This window comes from Rana temporaria, chromosome 6, assembly GCF_905171775.1.
Source record: "Rana temporaria chromosome 6, aRanTem1.1, whole genome shotgun sequence".
NCBI classification, from domain to species: Eukaryota; Metazoa; Chordata; class Amphibia; order Anura; family Ranidae; genus Rana; species Rana temporaria.
Genome location: NC_053494.1, coordinates 202,017,111 through 202,036,456, shown reverse-complemented (window position 1 = coordinate 202,036,456; position 19,346 = coordinate 202,017,111). Strand labels below are relative to the sequence as shown.

Below are 19,346 nucleotides of genomic sequence, written 5' to 3'. Positions count from 1 at the left end.
TGCTTTTCCATTTTTCTACACTCTACACACACAGGAGCACTCACTTGGGGAAATTGCGTAGGATTCAGACAGGAGTCGCACCGCATTTTTGTTAAAAATCGCATGCAATTCTTTGCAGTGCGATTTGTGCCCATTCATTTTGTATAGGCGCAAATCGCACCGCAACGTATCGATTTTGGTATTGGGAGCATTTGGGCGAGTACCGATACTTGTGCAAATGTTTTGTATGGATACCGATATCCTTATCTGCGATTTTCCTATTCTACACACGCAGGAGAAGTGGGGGAAATCGCATGCGAATCTTTGCAGTGCGTTTTGCACCAATTTTTTTTAGTATTGACACAAATCGCACGGTATCGGCGAGTACTTGATTAAAGTATCGGTATTCGCCAATAAAAAAAAAAAAAAAAGGTATCAGTGCAACCCTAATCGCAACCTACCGTATTTTCCGGCGTATAAGACGACTTTCTGGATGCAAAAAAATACATCCAAAGTCTGGGGTCGTCTTGTATGCCGGGTACGGTCTCTGCCATCACTCACTTTGTTCCTGAATAGGCGGTGCGGTGCGGGGACAGTTTCCGTGCTGCCAGCGTCAATGATTTAAAAGACGCTCCTTCTTCTCAGCGTGTTCTGTGATAGGTGGAACACAAATCTCCCCTTGGACGAGATGAGAAGACGTCCCTGATAGGCGGAACACAGAACAGAGGCGCTGCTGGGAAGATTTGTGTTTCGCCTAACACAGGACAGTCTGAGGAGAAGGCGCGTCTTTTAAATCATTGACGCGCGCAGCACGGAGACTGTCACCGCACCGCACGAAAAAAAAGTGAGTGATGGCACTGGGGGGCAAGATCAGGCAGAGAGGGGGCAAGCTCAGGCACAGAGAGGGGGCAAGTGATGTAATGGCACAGTGAGGGGGCAAGTGATGTAATGGCACAGTGAGGGGGCAAGTGATGTAATGGCACAGTGGCAATGTGGGGGCATGTAATGGCACAGTGGCAATGTGGGGGCATGTAATGTAATGGCACAGTGAGGAATGTATTGGCACAGTGAGGCATGTAATGTAATGGCACAGCGAGATTTGAAAAAGCCTGTTTCTGTCAGCGGTTCTGGCTACCTCTCAGCTTCCAGAAAGACTAGTAGGAAGGGGGTAGTCTTATACAGTGAGTATATCCCAAAACCAAAATTTTTCCTGGAAAATTATACGCCGGAAAATACGGTATATTGCATCGATTATTGTACTATGTGAAGGTACGTACCATCGAACCAGGCAATGAGCAATTGCAGGGAAGTCATTGTTTGTACACAGCAGATCTTGCATGGACACAGGAAGGGAATCTGGAAAAAGGAAATCAGTTTTAAATACAATTAGGATTATATTATAGAGTGGCTCACTGGGCAAGCACACGATGCTTTTTAAAAATAATAAAATATGAAACTGTAAAATTAAAAACGTAAAATATATGTTCGCATGAAGCCCAACATTTCATATTCCTGATTATATGTATCTGTGATACAATTTACTTGTATGAGAAAGCATCCTGTTCTCTTTGCATTACTTCCTTTGTGTGACCAGGGCTGGTGCAAGGATTTTTGACACCCTAGGTAAAACCCAATTTTGCCGCCCCCTTGGCTCCTCCTCTGACTCCGCCTTCTTTGCCCTGCCCAAGTATACCCCACCTTTTTAATGAAGCGCCCATCACGTGCAGCTTCACCGGCGCCCATCACGCGCAGCCTCAACGGCGCCTCACCAGCGCCCATCACGTGCAGCCTCACCGGCGCCCATCACGTGCAGCCTCACCGGCGCCCATCACGTGCAGCCTCACCGGCGCCCATCACGTGCAGCCTCACCGGCGCCCATCACGTGCAGCCTCACCGGCGCCCATCACGTGCAGCCTCACCGGCGCCAATCAAATGCAGCCTCACCGGCGCCCATCAAATGCAGACTCACCGGCGCCAATCAAATGCAGACTCACCGGCGCCAATCAAATGCAGACTCACCGGCGCCAATCAAATGCAGACTCACCGGCGCCAATCAAATGCAGCCTCACCGGCGCCCATCACGTGCAGCCTCACCGGCGCCCATTACGTGCAGCCTCACCAGCGCCCATCACCTGCAGCCTCACCAGCGCCCATCACCTGCAGCCTCACCAGCGCCCATCACGTGCAGCCTCACCGGCGCCCATCACGTGCAGCCTCACCGGCGCCCATCACGTGCAGCCTCACCGGCGCCCATCACGTGCAGCCTCACCGGCGCCCATCACGTGCAGCCTCACCGGCGCCCATCACGTGCAGCCTCACCGGCGCCCATCACGTGCAGCCTCACCGGCGCCCATCACGTGCAGCCTCACCGGCGCCCATCACGTGCAGCCTCACCGGCGCCCATCAAATGCAGCCTCACCTGCGCCAATCAAATGCAGCCTCACCAGCGCCCATCAAATGCAGCCTCACCAGCGCCCATCAAATGCAGCCTCACCAGCGCCCATCAAATGCAGCCTCACCAGCGCCAATCAAATGCAGCCTCACCAGCGCCAATCAAATGCAGCCTCACCAGCGCCAAGCAAATGCAGCCTCACCAGCGCCAAGCAAATGCAGCCTCACCAGCGCCAATCAAATGCAGCCTCACCAGCGCCAAGCAATGAATGTTTGCTTGCTTCCATCCATTCGGGAGTCGGGACACAGACACAGTCCTCCGCCGCCACTGTGCCTCTGACACTATGTGCGAACGGAGCGGTGGCTGCCTGCTGATGCTGAGACTTTGTTGCTTGCTGCAGAGAGAAGAGAGTAGGAACACCAGTGGCGGGGCACCCTAGGCAGCAGTGCGCCCTAGGCGGCTGCCTAGTTTACATAGTGGTAGCACCTCCCCTGTGTGCGACATGCCTAGTGATCCTGACAGGCCCTCTGCATTCCTATTTCAAACTGGGTATAGAAACACATTCACCCACCCCAGCTTGGTCAGGTTTCTTCTTTGCATTCTACTTGGGAGCACAGCCTGTCTGTGCTCCAATGGTGAGACTTCTGATGACATGCCCCCCATGCACCGCTAACCACTGGGAAGATTGGTGTCATGCTGTTTCTCTTCCTCCTGCTGACACTTCTGCCATTCAGGGCCTTGTAGCCCTCCCACAACTTGTTTCTATCTGCCCCAAATTGGCAATATATCCACTGGAGGATTTTCATTTTCCCTGCCAGTGCCATTAGTACAGTGACAGTGCATATTTTATAGCACTGATTACTGTATTAGTGTCACTGGTCCCCAAAAAGTGTCAGTTAGGAGTCCAATTTGTCCATCGCAATATCGCAGTCCTGCTATAAGTCGCTTATAGCCATCATTACTAGTAAAAAAAATAAAATCCAAAAATATATCCCATTTGTAGACGTGATAACTTTTGCACAAACCAATCAATATACGCTTATCGGGATTTTTTTTTTTTACCAAAAATATGTAGCAGAATACATATCGGCCGAAATTAGATTTTTTCAGTTTTATTATCTGATGTGTTTTATAGCAGAAAGTAAATAATGTTATTTTTTTCAACATTTTTAGTCTTTTTTTTTTTTTTTTATTACCACCAAAAGAAAGCTCTATTTGTGGGGGGGGGGGGGGACATAAAATGTATTTGGGTACAGCGTCGCACAACCGCACAATTGTCAGTTAAAGTAGCGCAGTGCCAATGATCCCAAAAAAATGGCAAGAAGCTGAAAGCCCACTAATATGGGAATGGATAGACTCGGTGGAAGAAACATATAGGATGGAGGAGTTAAAACATAGTATAGGAGAGGAAAAAATAGCTTTTAAAAATAAATGGAAAAACTGGAATGAATTAAAAAAAAAAAAAAAAAAAAAAAAACATGGAGTTACGCGGAAAAACTAATGGCTAGATTCATCAGTAGATTCATCAGTAGATACGCCGTCGTAACTCGGAATCTAAGCCGTCGTATGTTTAAGTGTATGCTCAAGCTGAGATACACTTAAACCTAGCTAAGATACAACGGCTTGCGCCGTCGTATATTAGCTGTCTAGTTCCGCTGGCCGCTAGGGGCGTGAACGCTGATTTACGCCTAGAATGCGTAAATCAGCGAGATACGTTGATTCACAAACGTACGCTTGCCCGTCGCAGTAAAGATACGCCGTTTACGTAAGGCAATTCCCGGCGTAAATTTAGTCGAACAAATAGCTGGACTAGTCAATATTAAGTATGGCCGTTGTTCCCGTTTTCGAAATTTGAAAAATGTATGTTGTTTGCGTCGTCCGTGAATCGGGGCTGGACGTAATTTACGTTCACGTCGAAACTAATACGTCCTTGCGGCGTACTTTGGAGCAATGCACACTGGGATATGTCCACGGACGGCGCATGCGCCGTTCGTAAAAAACGTCAATCACGTCGGGTCACAAGTAATTTACATAAAACACGCCCCCCTCATCCTCATTTGAATTAGGTGCGCTTACGCCGGCCCATTCACGCTACGGCGCCGTAACTTAGGAGGCAAGTGCTTTGTGAATACAGCACTAGCCTCTCTGACTTACGGCGGCCAAGCGTAAATACGATACGCTACGCCGCCTCAAAGATGCGCCCAGCTACCTGAATCTAGCTATAAGAGTACTATGAGATTGAGCCTAAATAAGGAGAAAGGTGAAACTGCCTTACGAGAAGAGTAGGAAATAAGGTGGAGGGTGAGGGGGGAGTGGAGGGTGAGGGGGGAGAGGAGGGAGGGATAAGAGTTAAAGGGGAGTAGCCTATTTGTTATTTTCTTCCCTAAATGTTTGTAAATGGACATATTTTTGACTTTTATATACTGTAAAAATCTAGGAGGACTGGAAGAAAAAAAAAAAAGCTAAAAGGGATTTAAAGGATAACCACAAATGATGCGAAACCATAGCAGAGACGATATAAGCAAGCAAAATGTGAGCAAGTCTCGTGTCCTTTTTTGGTGGAGTCTGAAGTGGTAGGGAAAGAAAAAAAAAAAAAGAGCGCAGTGCCATATTGCAAAAAATGGCCTGGTCATGAAGAGGGTACATTTTCTGGAGCTGAAGTGGTTAATAAATTTCCCTGAGCCTGTTTTTCAGTCAGACACTTCATAGAGAGCGCCAAGTATCCCTTTACCTTCTCCGCCATCTTCCTTTTCTTCCTTTTCAGCCGACTCCTGTACCAAATAGTGGTGCTTGATACTAAATTTGAAGTCTGCAAATGAAAGGTCATCTCCTTTCTCCTCCCACACTCCAGTAGTGTACTCCCCCTGTAAAATGAATGACGGTCAGAGCTTTATGAGACGTGGACAATGGACGGTTGCAAAAATGCATACAAAAAAAGAAGCAGCAGCTCCTGGCACTTTTTTTAAATCTAAAATAAAATAAATAAAATGTTTCACAATCATCTGTGAAATGACAGATATACCTTCTCTGGGGTCTTCTTGGAGAACTCGCCAATTAGTTTCCAATCATTTAAGACTTCTTCAACCTTTGAAATAAACCTGCAATAGAGAAGAGCTATGATTATATTTTACACTTCAAATTAGACAGAACTAAGAATTACAAAATTATATTTTTTGGGCCGATTTACTAAAACTGCAAAATATGGTGCATGGAAACCAATCAGCTCCCACGTTTCTTTGTCAAAGCTTAAAGAGGAAGTAAACGTCTTGTCCAAAAAAAACATTCAAAACGACAACCTTCAAGACAAAGGCCTAATGAGCTAATATGCATAGCACACTAGCTTCACGACCGCGCATGCGCGAGACGCACTGGGCGTTCCCAGTGGACAAGCAATCTTCTGGGACCTGTCACGTGTCCCGGAAGATTGTCGAGAGGGAGGGGCCGCCTAGGAGGAGAGGAGAAGTCGCCTAGGGGGCCCGTGGGAGAAAGGAGGAAGTGGGACAGGAAGTCCCACTCAAATCTACCCCCCCCCCCCCCCAAAAAAATGACATGCCAAATGTGGTATGTAAGGCAGCAAGGAGTACTTAAAGTGGAGGTTCACCCTGAAATATTAATTTTTAACCTTAGATTGAGGCTCATTTTGTCTAGGGGAATCGGCTATTTTTTTTTAAATCGAAGCAGTACTTACCGTTTTAGAGATGCATCTTCTCCGCCGCTTCTGGGTATGGGCTGCGGGACTGGGCGTTCCTATTTTGATTGACAGTCTTCCGACGGTCGCATCCATCGCATCATGATTTTCCAAAAGTAGCCGAACGTCGGTGCGCAGGCGCCGTATAGAGCCGCACCGACGTTCGGCTTCTTTCGGCTACTCGTGACGCGATGGATGCGACCGTCGGAAGCCTGTCAATCAAAATAGGAACGCCCAGTCCCGAAGACCATACCCGGAAACGGCGGAGAAGATCGCTCTCTAAAACGGTAAGTACAGCTTTGATTTAAAAAAAACTAGCCGATTCCCCTTGACAAAATGAGCATCAATCTAAGGTTAAAAACATTTTTTAGGGTGAACTCCCGCTTTAAAGTGGAACTGCGCTTTAAAGGGTTGGTTCACCTTTACCAACGCAGGTAAGGAGCATCTGTAGACAGAAAACAATTTGAAACTTTGACTAAAGTTGGATAATGTTCTAGGTATAGGTGTAAGCCAATTATTACATAACTTTTGAAGTCTGGCTGAAAAACTCCCTGGGATAGCATCATCCCATCCTGTGTTACTAAGTCACTTCCAGCCATTAGAGCTTACCCCCTTCATCACAGGTATAGGCTCTCAATCCCATGTGGCCCACTATCTCCTCCTTCGCAGCATTGCTGAGAGTTACTGTGATAGGGGAGAGAGCTCATGTGAGGGTGTTTGAATCACAAGGCAGGGTGGGGGCGATACCATCATTGGGAGTTTTTCCGTCAGGTTTCAGGTAATACATTGTTGGCCTACACCTATAATAGGGGCACTATTTGACTTTGGTCAAAGCTGCACAGTTTGTTTCCATCTACAGGTGCCCCTTACCTGCAAAGGCAATTCAACCTATGACTGAGCAGAACACAGGGTGCGATTATCAATGCAGAGGTTATAATGAAGAACTCGTCTTACCTCTCCCATTCTGAGGCTGTGGTGAAGTCAGTGATCTCAAACACTTCCGATTCAGGCTGCACAAGAGAAAAGTCAAGAGATAGCATGAGAGAAAGCAACAATAAGGAGGTTATAGCGATATCAGGCCATGTTCACACTGGTATGACAAACGCTCCGACATTGGGAGCTCATGTCGTGTGAAAATGAATGAGAACACAGCTTTTATCCATGTAATTCCTAAACCAAATTAAGACCATAGTGACTGCACAAATTATCATCCGATATCATTAATCAATGTTGACCTTAACCACTTCCTTACTGGGCACTTAAACCCCCTTCCTGACCAGAGGACTTTTTGCGATTCGGCACTGCGTCGCTTTAACTGACAATTGCGCGGTCGTGCAAAATTGACGTCCTTTTTTCCCACAAATAGAGCTTTCTTTTGGTGGTATTTGATCACCTCTGCGGTTTTTATTTTTTGCGCTATAAACAAAAATAGAGTGACAATTTTGAAAAAAAATATATATTTTTTACTTGTTGTTATAATAAATAGCTCAATTTTTTTTTTTTTTTTTTTATCCTCAGTCTAGGCCGATACGTATTCTACATATTTTTAGTAAAAAAAAAAAAAATCGCAATAAGCGACTGGTTTGCGCAAAAGTAATAGCGCCTACAAAATAAGGGAAAGAATTATTATTATTTTTTTACTAGTAATGGCGGCGATCTGCGATTTTTATTGCGACTGCGACATTATGGCGGACACATCGGACACTTTTGACACATTTTTGGCACCATTCACATTTATACTGCGATCAGTGCACTAAATATGCACTAATTACTGTATAAATGTGACTGGCAGGGAAGGGGTTAACACTAGGGGGTGAGGAAGGGGTTAAATGTATTTCCTATATAGTGTTCTAACTGTGTGGGGGAGGGGGGTGACTGGGGGAGGTGACCGATCTGTGTCCCTATGTACAAGAGACACAGATCGGTCTCCTCTCTCCCTGACAGCACCGCTGTCTGTAAGAGCCGGCAATGAGAAATGATCTCATATGTAAACATATGAGATCATCTCTCATTGGCCGCACAGATCGCCTAGCAAACGGCCACTCCGATTGGCCGTTCACAGCGATCTGTGTTTTGCTGTGTCCAAGGGACACGGCCAGCACAGAAGTTCCCCGCTGCGCGCTCGGGAGCGCGCGCGGGGAACGCGGAAAGGGGCGGACGTGAAAACACGGCGCCCCAGAGAAGTAGAACCACCCTGCGGCCGTATATAGTCGTACGGCCGTCGGGAAGTGGTTAAACTACGAACGAAAATATTAGCCACCCGTATGAACTTATTTATATCAAAATACATCCACCCAGATCAGGCAGGGTTTGTAGCCAATCGACAAGCCCCGGACCAGACCAGACGCATCATTGATATTATTTCAGCTTTGAACTCAGGCTGGGACGGAGGAGGTCAAAGGGGAGCATTGTTGGTGTCCTCAGACTTACATAAAGCATTTGACTCCCTGACCTGGGATTATCTATTCTTCATATTGGATTGATACGGATTTGGCTCAAACTTCCTGACGACGCTTAAAATGATATATAACGCCCCTACAGCAAAAATTGTAGTGAAAGGTTACAAATCTCAAAACATAGCTATGGGTAGAGGTACCTGCCAGGGTTGTTCCCTTTCTCCCTTATTGTTTATATTATCATTAGAACTAGGGTTGTCCCGATACCGATACTAGTATTACTAGTATCGGTATCGGGGACCGATACTGAGCATTTGCGCGAGTACTTGTACTCGCGCAAATGCTCCCGATGCTTCGCCCGATACTTTTTTTTTCAGAGCAAGAGCGGGCGGAGAACGGAGCAGTGCAGTCCTCAAAGAGAAAGCCAAGACCCCCCCCCCCCCCCCCCCCCCGCCGTCTAGTTGATAAGCGCGGGGAACAATACAGCTTTCATTTGAATAGCTTCCCCTTGTTCAGGCACTTTGATAGACAGAGATCACCCGTCCCAGGATTGGATGGGTGATCTGTCTATCAAAGTGCCCGGACAAGGGGGAGGGGCTATATATGACGAGGCGTGGCGGGGGAAACACACAGCTATTCAAATGAAAGCTGTATTGTTCCCCGCACTTATCAACTAGGCGACGGCGGCAGGGGGGGGGGGGCTTGGCTTTCTCCTTGGGGACATGGCTGCATTTGTGGGGGACGTGGCTGCATTTGTGGGGGACGTGGCTGCATTTGTGGGGGACGTGGCTGCATTTGTGGGGGACGTGGCTGCATTTGTGGGGACGTGGCTGCATTTGTGGGGACGTGGCTGCATTTGTGGGGACATGGCTGCATTTGTGGGGGACGTGGCTGCATTTGTGGGGGACGTGGCTGCATTTGTGGACACATTTTTAAAAAAGTATCGGTATTCGGTATTGGCGAGTACATGAAAAAAAGTATCGGTACTTGTACTCGGTCCTAAAAAATGTGGTACATGGTTCCTTCAGCATTACAACCTCTAGCAATGCAGGGACGCCCCTTGGACAAAAGAAGCTACTCGGACTGGAACCATGTACCACCTCAATAATGCCGCGTACACACGATCGGTCAATCCGATGAGAACGGTCTGATGGACCGTTTTCATCAGACCAAACCGATCGTGTGTAGGCCCCATCGGTTATTTATTTATCCATCGGTTAAAAAAAATGTGAAACTTGTTTTAAAATTAACCGATGGATACCTAACCGATAGAAAAAAAAAAACGATCGTTTGTAGGCACGTTCATCAGTTAAAAATCCATGCATGCTCAGACTAAATTAGGGGACGGGAGCGCTCGTTCTGGTAAAACTAGCGTTCGTTATGGAGATAGCACATTCATCACGCTGTAAGACAGAAAAGCGCGAATCGTCTCTAACCAAACTTTTACTAACACGCGGTAACACGGAATCAGCAAAAGCAGCCCCAAGGGTGGCGCCATTGGATTTGAACTTCCCCTTTATAGTGCTGTCGTACGTGGTTTATGTGACCGCGTTCTGACACGATCGTTTTTTATAGTCAGCTTCATCGGTTAACTGATGGAAATATCCATCAGACCGTTCTCATCGGATTGACCGATCTTATGTACAGGGCATAAGACCTTCTAATTTGCTTCTATTAACCACTTAAGACCCGGACCTGCAGTTAAAGCGACGCAGTGCCGAATCGCAAAAACTGGCCGGGTCCTTTACCTGCATAAAGGACCGGGTCTTAAGTGGTTAAAGACAAGATTGCTTGGTTTAATACAGTATGTGAACCCTGGATTAATTATCTTACGACTACTTAATATTTTAGACATATCATAGGAGTATCTCTTTAAAGCTGGAGAGCACCTCTCCCCCCCCCCTTTTTTTTCTTCTTTCCCCTCTCTCTTTTCCCTATACTATCTCTATTTTCCTTCGTTCCTTTCTAATTTAAATCTATTATTACTAGAATGGTCCTTAAGACCTTATAGAGATTCAGTGCTTAGATTCTAAGTCGGATTTGAATATGACTACAAATGATTTAATTGATGCAATTGAGGAAACTTGAAAGCATAACTTTTTCTTTAATATATAACTGAATATCAATTTTATTGCAATGTTAGATATTATTGTTGTATTTGTATACTAGAGCTGCACGATTCTGGTCAAAATGAGAATCGCGATTCTTTTGCTTAGACTAAAGATCACGATTCTCAAAAATGTATTGCCAGAACCCCCCCCCCCCCCCAAATAAATAAACCTGTGATATATTTGAAAATACGAATATATAAAAAAACAGACCAGTGATATATCTATAATGTTAAAGACCATATAACTCCTTTGAAAAAAGCAGAATCAAACTTTGATTCTGCTTTTTTCATAGGAGTTATATGGTCTTTAAAGCGGGAGTTCACCCGAAAACTTAATTTTTAACATTAGATTGAGGCTCGTTTTGTCTAGGGGGAATCGGGTAGTTTTTTTAAAATCGAAGCAGTACTTACCGTTTTAGAGAGCGATCTTCTCCGCCGCTTCCGGGTATGGGCTGCGGGACTGGGCGTTCCTATTTGATTGACAGGCTTCCGACCGTCGCATACATCGCATCACGATTTTCCGAAAGTAGCCGAACGTCGGTGCGCAGGCACCGTATAGAGCCGCACCGACGTTCGGCTTCTTTCGGAAACTCGTGACGCAATGTATGCGACCGTCGGAAGCCTGTCAATCAAATAGGAACGCCCAGTCCCGAAGACCATACCCGGAAGCGGCGGAGAAGATCGCTCTCTAAAACGGTAAGTACTGCTTCGATTTAAAAAAAAAAAAAAACACCTGATTCCCCTTCACAAAATGAGCCTCAATCTAATGTAAAAAAAAAAAAATTTCGGGTGAACTCCCGCTTTAACAATATAGACATATCACTGGTCTGTTTTTTTATACATCAGAAGCAGTACCGCCAGCAACCACTGGGCGGCGAATGGACACACACTAGAGTTGTATTGAACTGTGAGAGAAGCCCAGGCTGCTGACGTCTGTCCTGATATCGGCGGCATTTGCGTTCCACGCTGGTTACGTGGAATGGTGGTGACACATAAGAATCGCGGGTAATCCCGCGGGGAGATCGCAGGCGGGTAGAATCGAGATCGCGATTCTTTCCGCGATTAATCGTGCAGCTCTATTGTATACATATAAAATCTCAATAAAAACATTGAAACGAGAAAATCAATGTTTCCCTATGAGAGCTGTCTAACTTTGAAAATACTCCCTGCACTACTTTGGTCCGACTTTGATCCTACAGCAGTAAAAGGAATTTATCTCACACTGGAATTGCTTTGATTGGTCAAAGAACAAGTCAGACTATCACAAAGTCGGATCAAAGTAGTATCCTGTTCATGAAAGTAGGATGGATGTAGGACCAATGTCGCAGAGCAAAGTAGGATGAAAGTCGTATGACTGTCGTGTAGTATAGTGTGAACCCAGCCTCAACCACTTCTATACCGGGCCTATTCTCTCCTACATGTAAAAATCATCATTTTTTTGCTAGAAAATTACTCAGAACCCAGAAACCTTATATATGTTTTTTTTTAGCAGATACCCTCGGGAATAAAATGGTGGTCGTTGCAACTTTTTATCTCACACGGTATTTGCGCAACAATTTTTGGAAATTAACATACTGAAAGATGAATTTCCTGTCCATGTTCAGCTTTCTAGCAGAAGCCTGAAGGTTTTGTGCCAATATTGACTAAAAATATGCACTGTCACTGTACTAATGACACTGGCTGGGAAGGGGTTAATATCAGCAGCGATCAAAGGGGTTAACTGTGTGCCTAGCTGGTGTTTTGTTACTGGGAGGGAGGTGCTTGTACTAGGGAAAGACATGGATCGGTGCCTGTGCTTTGAAGGAACACAGGCTTCATGCCTTCTGTACTGACAGAACAACAATCTGCTTTATTTACATAGGCAGACCGCCATTCTCCCTCTGTACCGAAGGATTGGTGGGTGTCAGTGGACATCGAGTCCATGGTACCCGCAGATCAGCTCCTGCTGTGTCTAATCACATGCACGCACACTTGAAAACCAAGGAAGTTCACCGTGACCAATGGGTGCATCACGGCACTTGGCTGTGCCACCGGCTCGCGGTAAATCTACTGTAGGCGAGCGTCAAATGGTAAAAAAAAAAAGTTGCCACATTTTAAAGCAAGTGCAAACAAGGCCTTAGGATCTGCTAACACTCGATCGGTGCCGATACCAAGCATCTGTGGAAGTATTGGAGTGCAATTTGCATCAATCAAAAATTAGCACATAGCATACTGCAAAGAATTGCATGCAATTTGAAAAGGAATGCGATGCAACTCCTGTCCAAATCAAATGCGATTTCCCCCACAGCTCCTGTGTGTGTAGAAAGGGAAAAGCACCATCTAGTGGGCAGTTTAATAAAAATGTTAGAACTCACAGCACATAGCTGGCCTGGTTGCGCGGATGATAGCAAATCACGGCTGCTGGAGGTGCTCACATGGCTGGAGGAGGTCCGCCCCCCCAAGCTGACATCACATCCGCCCTATACATACGGGGTCCTAAAAGTTCTCCTTCAGCCCTGTGATTTGCCATCATCGGCGGGACCGGGACACCTATGCAGATTTTGCATTTGGCTTGATATGTACTGTGAGTTCTAACATTTTTAATAAACTGCTCACTAGATGGCGATATGACCTTTCTATATACACACACATAGGAGCCGTGTGGGAAATCGCATTCGATTTGGACCGTATTCCTGTTCAAATCACTTTTTTTTTTTTTTTTGCAGTGTGATCCGCCAAATTGGTTTTGTATTGAGACAAATCGCACTACAAAGTATTGGCACTCGGTATAAGCAAGTACCTAACCATAAGTATTGGCACTCGGTATAAGCAAGTACCTAACCATAAGTATTGGCACTCGGTATTGGCGAGTATCTAACCATAAAAGTATTGACACTCGTACTCGCCCAAAAAAAAAAAAAAATCGGACTCTGTGCGGTCTGTGCCACTTCCGGTCTCTTGACGTGTGGCAAAAATTAAGCTACATGTCAAGTCTGCAGTGTAAAAAAAATAAAAAAATAAAATCATCTGCAGTGCGTTCTATATAACATGCGTAAAACGCATTACCACTACAGGCGCGAGGGTGATCGGCGGTCAGTCAGCAGGTGAGTGAGCGGCTTGGCGGGTGAGTGAGCGGCTTGGCGGGTGAGTGAGCGGGCGGGGGCGTCAGTGGGTGAACGGGTGGCCCAGGCGGCAGGTGAGCGGGCGGCTGGCCAATCAGCGGGTGAGTGAGCGAACGGCTCGGCGGGCGAGTGAGTGAACGGATGGGGGGCTCGGTGGGTGAGCGGCCGGCCAAGGCGGCAGGTGAGTGGGTGGCTGGCCAATTAGCGGGTGAGTGAGCGGGCGCCGCGGTAAGTGAGCGGGTGGCCCAGGTGGCAGGTGAGCGGGCGGCTGGCCAATCAGCGGGTGAGTGGGCGGGCGGCTCGGTGGGTGAGCGGGCGGCCCATGCGGCAGGTGAGCGGGGCGGCTGGCCAACTAGTGGGTGAGTGAACGGGCGGGTGGCTCGGTGGGTGAGCGGGTGGCCCATGCGGCAGGTGAGCGGGCAGCTGGCCAACTAGCGGATGAGTGAGCAGAGAGATGACATCATCTCTCACCGCCTGGCACCCACCCTGCATCCCTGCAGTTCCGCCGTCACTGTATGGGCAGCAGAGAGATGACATCATCTCTCTGCTGCCTGACTTCACTCTGGGACACAGGAAGTGACAATCCCCACCTTAGCAGGAAAGTGACAATCACGCAACGTGTGACAGGCGACGTGGAAAGTGACACTCGAGGCTCCCACTGATTCTTCATTATGGCGAGTTGAACCATTTCATTTTATATTACAAAGTAATAATACAAATAATGCGCTTCAATCATCCTGACACCATAACAACCTTGGTGCCGGGATGATTGAACACCAGTCATTTCCCTGATTAATTGCCCGCATAAAAAAAAACATGTATTTCCTGGCAGTGCCCCTCCTGAGACTCTGGCTCCTCCCCTGGTTCACATTACTGTCGGCGTTCAAATATTTTGCAAATGTGAACTCAGCCTCAGGGAGACATCGCTGCCTCAGCTGCAACACTGACACCTTTTGCCGCACACTCCTGAGGAGGACAAGAAGCTCTCAGTGTCTTTGTACTCTGCAGTACAGAGCCAGGAAAATTGTCTTCTTCAGTTCTCAGAGAATAGGTGCAGGTACTCCCTCCTCCCCCCCCCCCCCCCCCTTCTGAGTCACCCCCTTTGTCTCCACCCCCTACCTGCCTCCCAGTACCGCCCCTTCTAGAGAATACAGAACCAAGAATCAGCAGCAACATAAGACACCCCCAGCAACAACAGACCCCCCCAAACAGCAATAGACCCCCCCCCCCTCTCCGGTGACAATAGAATCATGCAATGAAAATACTCCCACAGAAATAATAGACCCCCTGAAACAAAATACCTCCCCAAGCAACAATAGATCTCCAGAAACAAAATAACCCCCCAGCTACAATAGATACTTATCAGGAACAACTGACTCTCCTCTCCCCAGCATCAATAGACCCCCCAACAGCAACATAAGAATCCCCCAACAGCAACAACAGACCTCCCCACACAACAATAGACCACCCCCCCCCTTAGTAACAATAGAATCATGCAAAAAAAAATACACCCCCCCCCCCCAAAAGCAACAGTAAACCCCTGAAACAAGATATATTCCCCCCCCCCAGAGATATAACCCCTGAAACAAATTGCCTCCCCAGCAACAATAGATTCCCCCAAGCAACAATAGACCCTTGCAACAAAATACCTCCCCAAGCAACAATAGATCTCTGGCAACAAAAATACCCCCAGGCTACGATAGATCCTTATCAGGAACAACTGACTCTCTTCTCCCCAGCATCAATAGATCCCCCAACAGCGACATAAGACCCCCCCAGCAACAACTGACCTCCCAAAACAGCAGTAGACCCCCCCCCCCCTTCTAGTAACAATAGAATTATGCAAAAAAAATACCCCTAGAGATAATAGACCCCCTGAAACAAAATACCTCTCCAAGCAACAATAATTGCCCCTTCCCCTCCCCCCAGCAACAATAGAACCCCCCAGCAACAATAGACCCTTGCAACAAAATACCTCTCCAACCAACAAAACTACCCTCAGCTACAATAGATCCCTATCAGGAACAACCGACTCTCCTCTCCTCAGCATCAATAGATCCCCCACCAGCAACATAAGACCCCCCAGCAACAACAGACCTACCCAAATAGACCCCCTGAAACAAATTACCTTCCCAAGCAACAATAGACTTCCTACGACAAAATCACCCAAACATCAATATATCCCCCAGAAGAAATAGACCCCCTGAAACAAAATACCTCCCCAGCAATAGATCCCCCCCAAGCAACAAAATACTTTCCCGAGCAACAATAGATCTGTGGAAACAAAATACCCCCAGCAACAGTGGATCCCCCCAAGCAACAATAGACCCCTGCAACAAAATACTTTCCCGAGCAACAATAGATCTGTGGAAACAAAATACCCCCAGCAACAATAGATCCCTATCAGCAACAACTAACTCTCCTCTCCCCAGCATCAATAGATCCCCCACCAGCAACATAAGAATCCCCCCAGCAACAACAGATCTCCCCAAACAGCAATAGACCCCCCTACAGTAACAATAGAATCATGCAAACAAAAAAATTACCCCTCCCAAACAGATTTCCCCCACACTGCACCCCCTTGCCATTACATACATTCAATGCTGGAGCTGCATTCTCACCGACAAAAATCCCTTGTGGAACTACAAAAACAACAAAAGGGGGAGGTTCCTTTCCCCGGGTACAAAAACAACAAAAGGGGAAGGGGCATTACCCGGGTACAAAAACAACAAAAGGGGAAGGGGCATTACCCGGGTACAAAAACAACAAAAGGGGAAGGGGCATTACCCGGGTACAAAAGTACAAAAACAACAGAACCAATAGAATGCATCCTCACAAAAGTGCAATACACAACAGCGTGTAAAACCGGAAGATGCCATAAAGGTGCAAGATGCAAATGCTCCATCTACTTCCTGTGTGCTAGCAAGCCGACGCGTTTCGGCCCCCCTCCCTTTCCTCAGAGGGCCGTCTATGTGATCTCTCGGCGGAGGAGCTCTGAGAGATGGGAGGGGTCGATTTTCTTTTGGTAATGAAAAGACCCCCAGCTTGTGGGGAATGTTCTATGCTGGGTGTAGTAGTTCTTCTGCTCCCAATTACTGATTTCCCAGGAAGGGTCCAAAGAGGACCTGTCATACCAACTTTATTATCAATCCTACTGTTCTACATAGTGAAGGTTCTCTTATTGATCTTCAGGGTTTAGCGTGATATCCTGTCAGGGGGGGAGGTGGGAGGACCACTTCTCATCCCCTCCAAAAAAAGAAGAGAGAGAAGACCAGAATGCTGGAAAGTTGTACACAAGTGACAGATAATGGGAAGGGATATACTATACTATACCACACCACACTATACTATACTATACACTGTGCTCTGCTCATGTACAGCCTGCACTCCCAGCACACAGCCTGTCATTGTACACACAGCTCTGACAGCTGACACACAAACCCGGCTACTCACATCACTGTCCGCCGCCATCTTGTCAGCCTGGTGACGTCAGCACCGGAAGCCGGAACTAGAGCAAAACAAGCCGAGGGAGCCAGGGCGGTGCTGGAGGGATTGTGGGCGGAGGCGGCGCCCCGCCCCTCTCCTCTCCTCCTGACTGAACTCCCTCTATGTGTAATGCAGCGCCGTGTGAAGCTAGTACTGCGCTCCTGTGTATGTGGGAGGCATAGTAGGCTTTGGGCCAGATTCACGAAGCAGATACGACGGTGTATCTCAGATACACCATCGTATCTCAGCTTTTTTCAGGTCCTATCTATGCGCCTGATTCATAGAACCAGTTACGCATAGATAGGGCTGAGATCCGACAGTGTTACACTGTGTTACACTGTCGGATCTTTTTTTTGAATTAAAAATGGCGCCGGGGGCGTTCCCGCTGATTTACACTGAATAATATGTAAATCAGCGAGATACGCGAAATTCACGACCGTACGCGGACCCGACGCAGTGTTCTTACGTCGTTTCCGTAGCGCGGTACCCGTCGTATACTTACCCATGCTAAAAGCAGGGGTAAGTATTGTTAAGTATGGCCGTCGTTCCCGCGTCGATTTGTATTTTTTTACGTAGTTTCCGTAAGTCGTTCTCGAATACGGAACTACGTAGTTTGCGTACGCATCGAAACCACTGACGTCCTATTGACGTCAGTGGGAGCAATGCACGCCGGGAAATTCCCCGGACGACGCATGCGTATTTAAATCGGCGCGGGAGCGCGCCTGATTTAAATATGACACTCCCCTAGCCGCGGAATTTGAATTCCGCTGGGGGATTTAGGATCCGCCGTCGCAAGTTTGGAGGTAAGTGGTTTGTGAATTAGCCACTTGCCTCCTAAACTTGCGGGAGCGGATCTTAATTCACGTAGAACGAGCGGATCTATAGATCCGCTGCGCTACGTGAATCTGGCCCAAGGTCTATATCCCTTCCACCGCTCAGGGGCCGTGTCATCTCCACCAGGGATCAGTGTCAGGCTTGGGAAGTCTTCCCTCACACCAACCATACAGTTCGTCCATGACGTCATACCTCTCACGTGTACAAACAATAATAATAAAAAAAAATGCTGAAAAATAAATAATTTATTAACCACATAAAGCGGGAGTTCACCCATAAGAAAACATTTTCAAAAAATCCCCTTATTTTCCAGCTCGTTTTGTCTAGGGCAGTGGTCTCAAAGTACCGGCCCGCGGGCCATTTGCGGCCCGCGGACCAGTTATAAATGGCCCTCAGGCAGGGTGGAAGTGAGGGGAGCAAAAAAAAAAAAAAAAAATTTTTTTTTTTTTTTTTTTTTTTTTTGAGCTGGAGCCATCTGGTGGTGAGCCGTTGGTATTACAAGTTAAGCATTACAAGTTAAACAGCAATTCTAATGTCATTTTACACTATTTTCACTGCCATATTCTTCCCTCTAAAGAAAACCCCCAAACATTATATATATGTTTTATCCTAACACCCTAGAGAATAAAATAGCTATCGTTGCAATACTTTCTGCTACGCCGTATTTGCGCAGCGGTCTTACAAGCGCACTTTTTTGGGAAAAAATTACTCTTTTTTTAATTAAAAAATAAGACAACAGTAAAGTTATCCCCATTTTTTTTAATATTATGAAAGATAATGTTACGCCGAGTAAATTCATACCCAACATGTCACGCTTCAAAATTGTGTCCGCTTGTGGAATGCCGACAAACTTTTTTACCCTTTTAAAATCTTCATAGGCGACGTTTAAAAAAATCTACAGGTTGCATGTTTTAAGTTACAGAGGAGCTAGAATTATTGCTCTCACTCTACCAATCGCGGCGATACCTCACATGTGTGGTTTGAACACCGTTTACATATGCGGGCGCTGCTCACGTATGTGTTCGCTTCTGCGCGCAAGCTCGTCGGGACGGGGTGCGTTTTCTGGCTCCTAACTATTTTAGCTGGCTCCTAGATTCCAAGCAAATTTGTCAAACCCTGACTTACACCAGTGCTGGTGGTAATAATGCGCTCGCTGACACCAGTGCTGGGGGTTAATAATGTGTTCGCTGACACCAGTACTGTTGTTTTTGAAGTTTGAAAGTTTGCATGCGGCCCCCCATGGCATATGAAAACTTGTCTTGTGGCCCTCAGGTAATTTGAGTTTGAGACCCCTGGTCTAGGGGAATCGGCTAGTTGTGTTAAAATATGCGCTGTACTTACCGTTTTCGAGATGCATCTT

At 46.8% G+C, this 19,346-nt stretch overlaps 1 protein-coding gene across 1 annotated transcript in view; it reads right to left on the bottom strand.

Annotated features, from left to right (window-relative positions):
• The window catches only part of RAB3GAP1 (RAB3 GTPase activating protein catalytic subunit 1), a 208,109-nt gene extending 190,895 nt beyond the window's left edge, over positions 1–17,214 (bottom strand). Inside the window, exons 1-5 of the mRNA XM_040358096.1 lie at positions 17,120–17,214; positions 7,014–7,069; positions 5,394–5,469; positions 5,103–5,235; positions 1,257–1,335 (exon numbers count right to left, since the gene is read on the bottom strand). Of these exons, the coding sequence (XP_040214030.1) occupies positions 1,257–1,335; positions 5,103–5,235; positions 5,394–5,469; positions 7,014–7,069; positions 17,120–17,137 (362 nt within the window). The 5' untranslated portion in view covers positions 17,138–17,214. The remainder of the gene's footprint in view (positions 1–1,256; positions 1,336–5,102; positions 5,236–5,393; positions 5,470–7,013; positions 7,070–17,119) is intronic.
• Between the last annotated feature and the right edge of the window lie 2,132 nt (positions 17,215–19,346).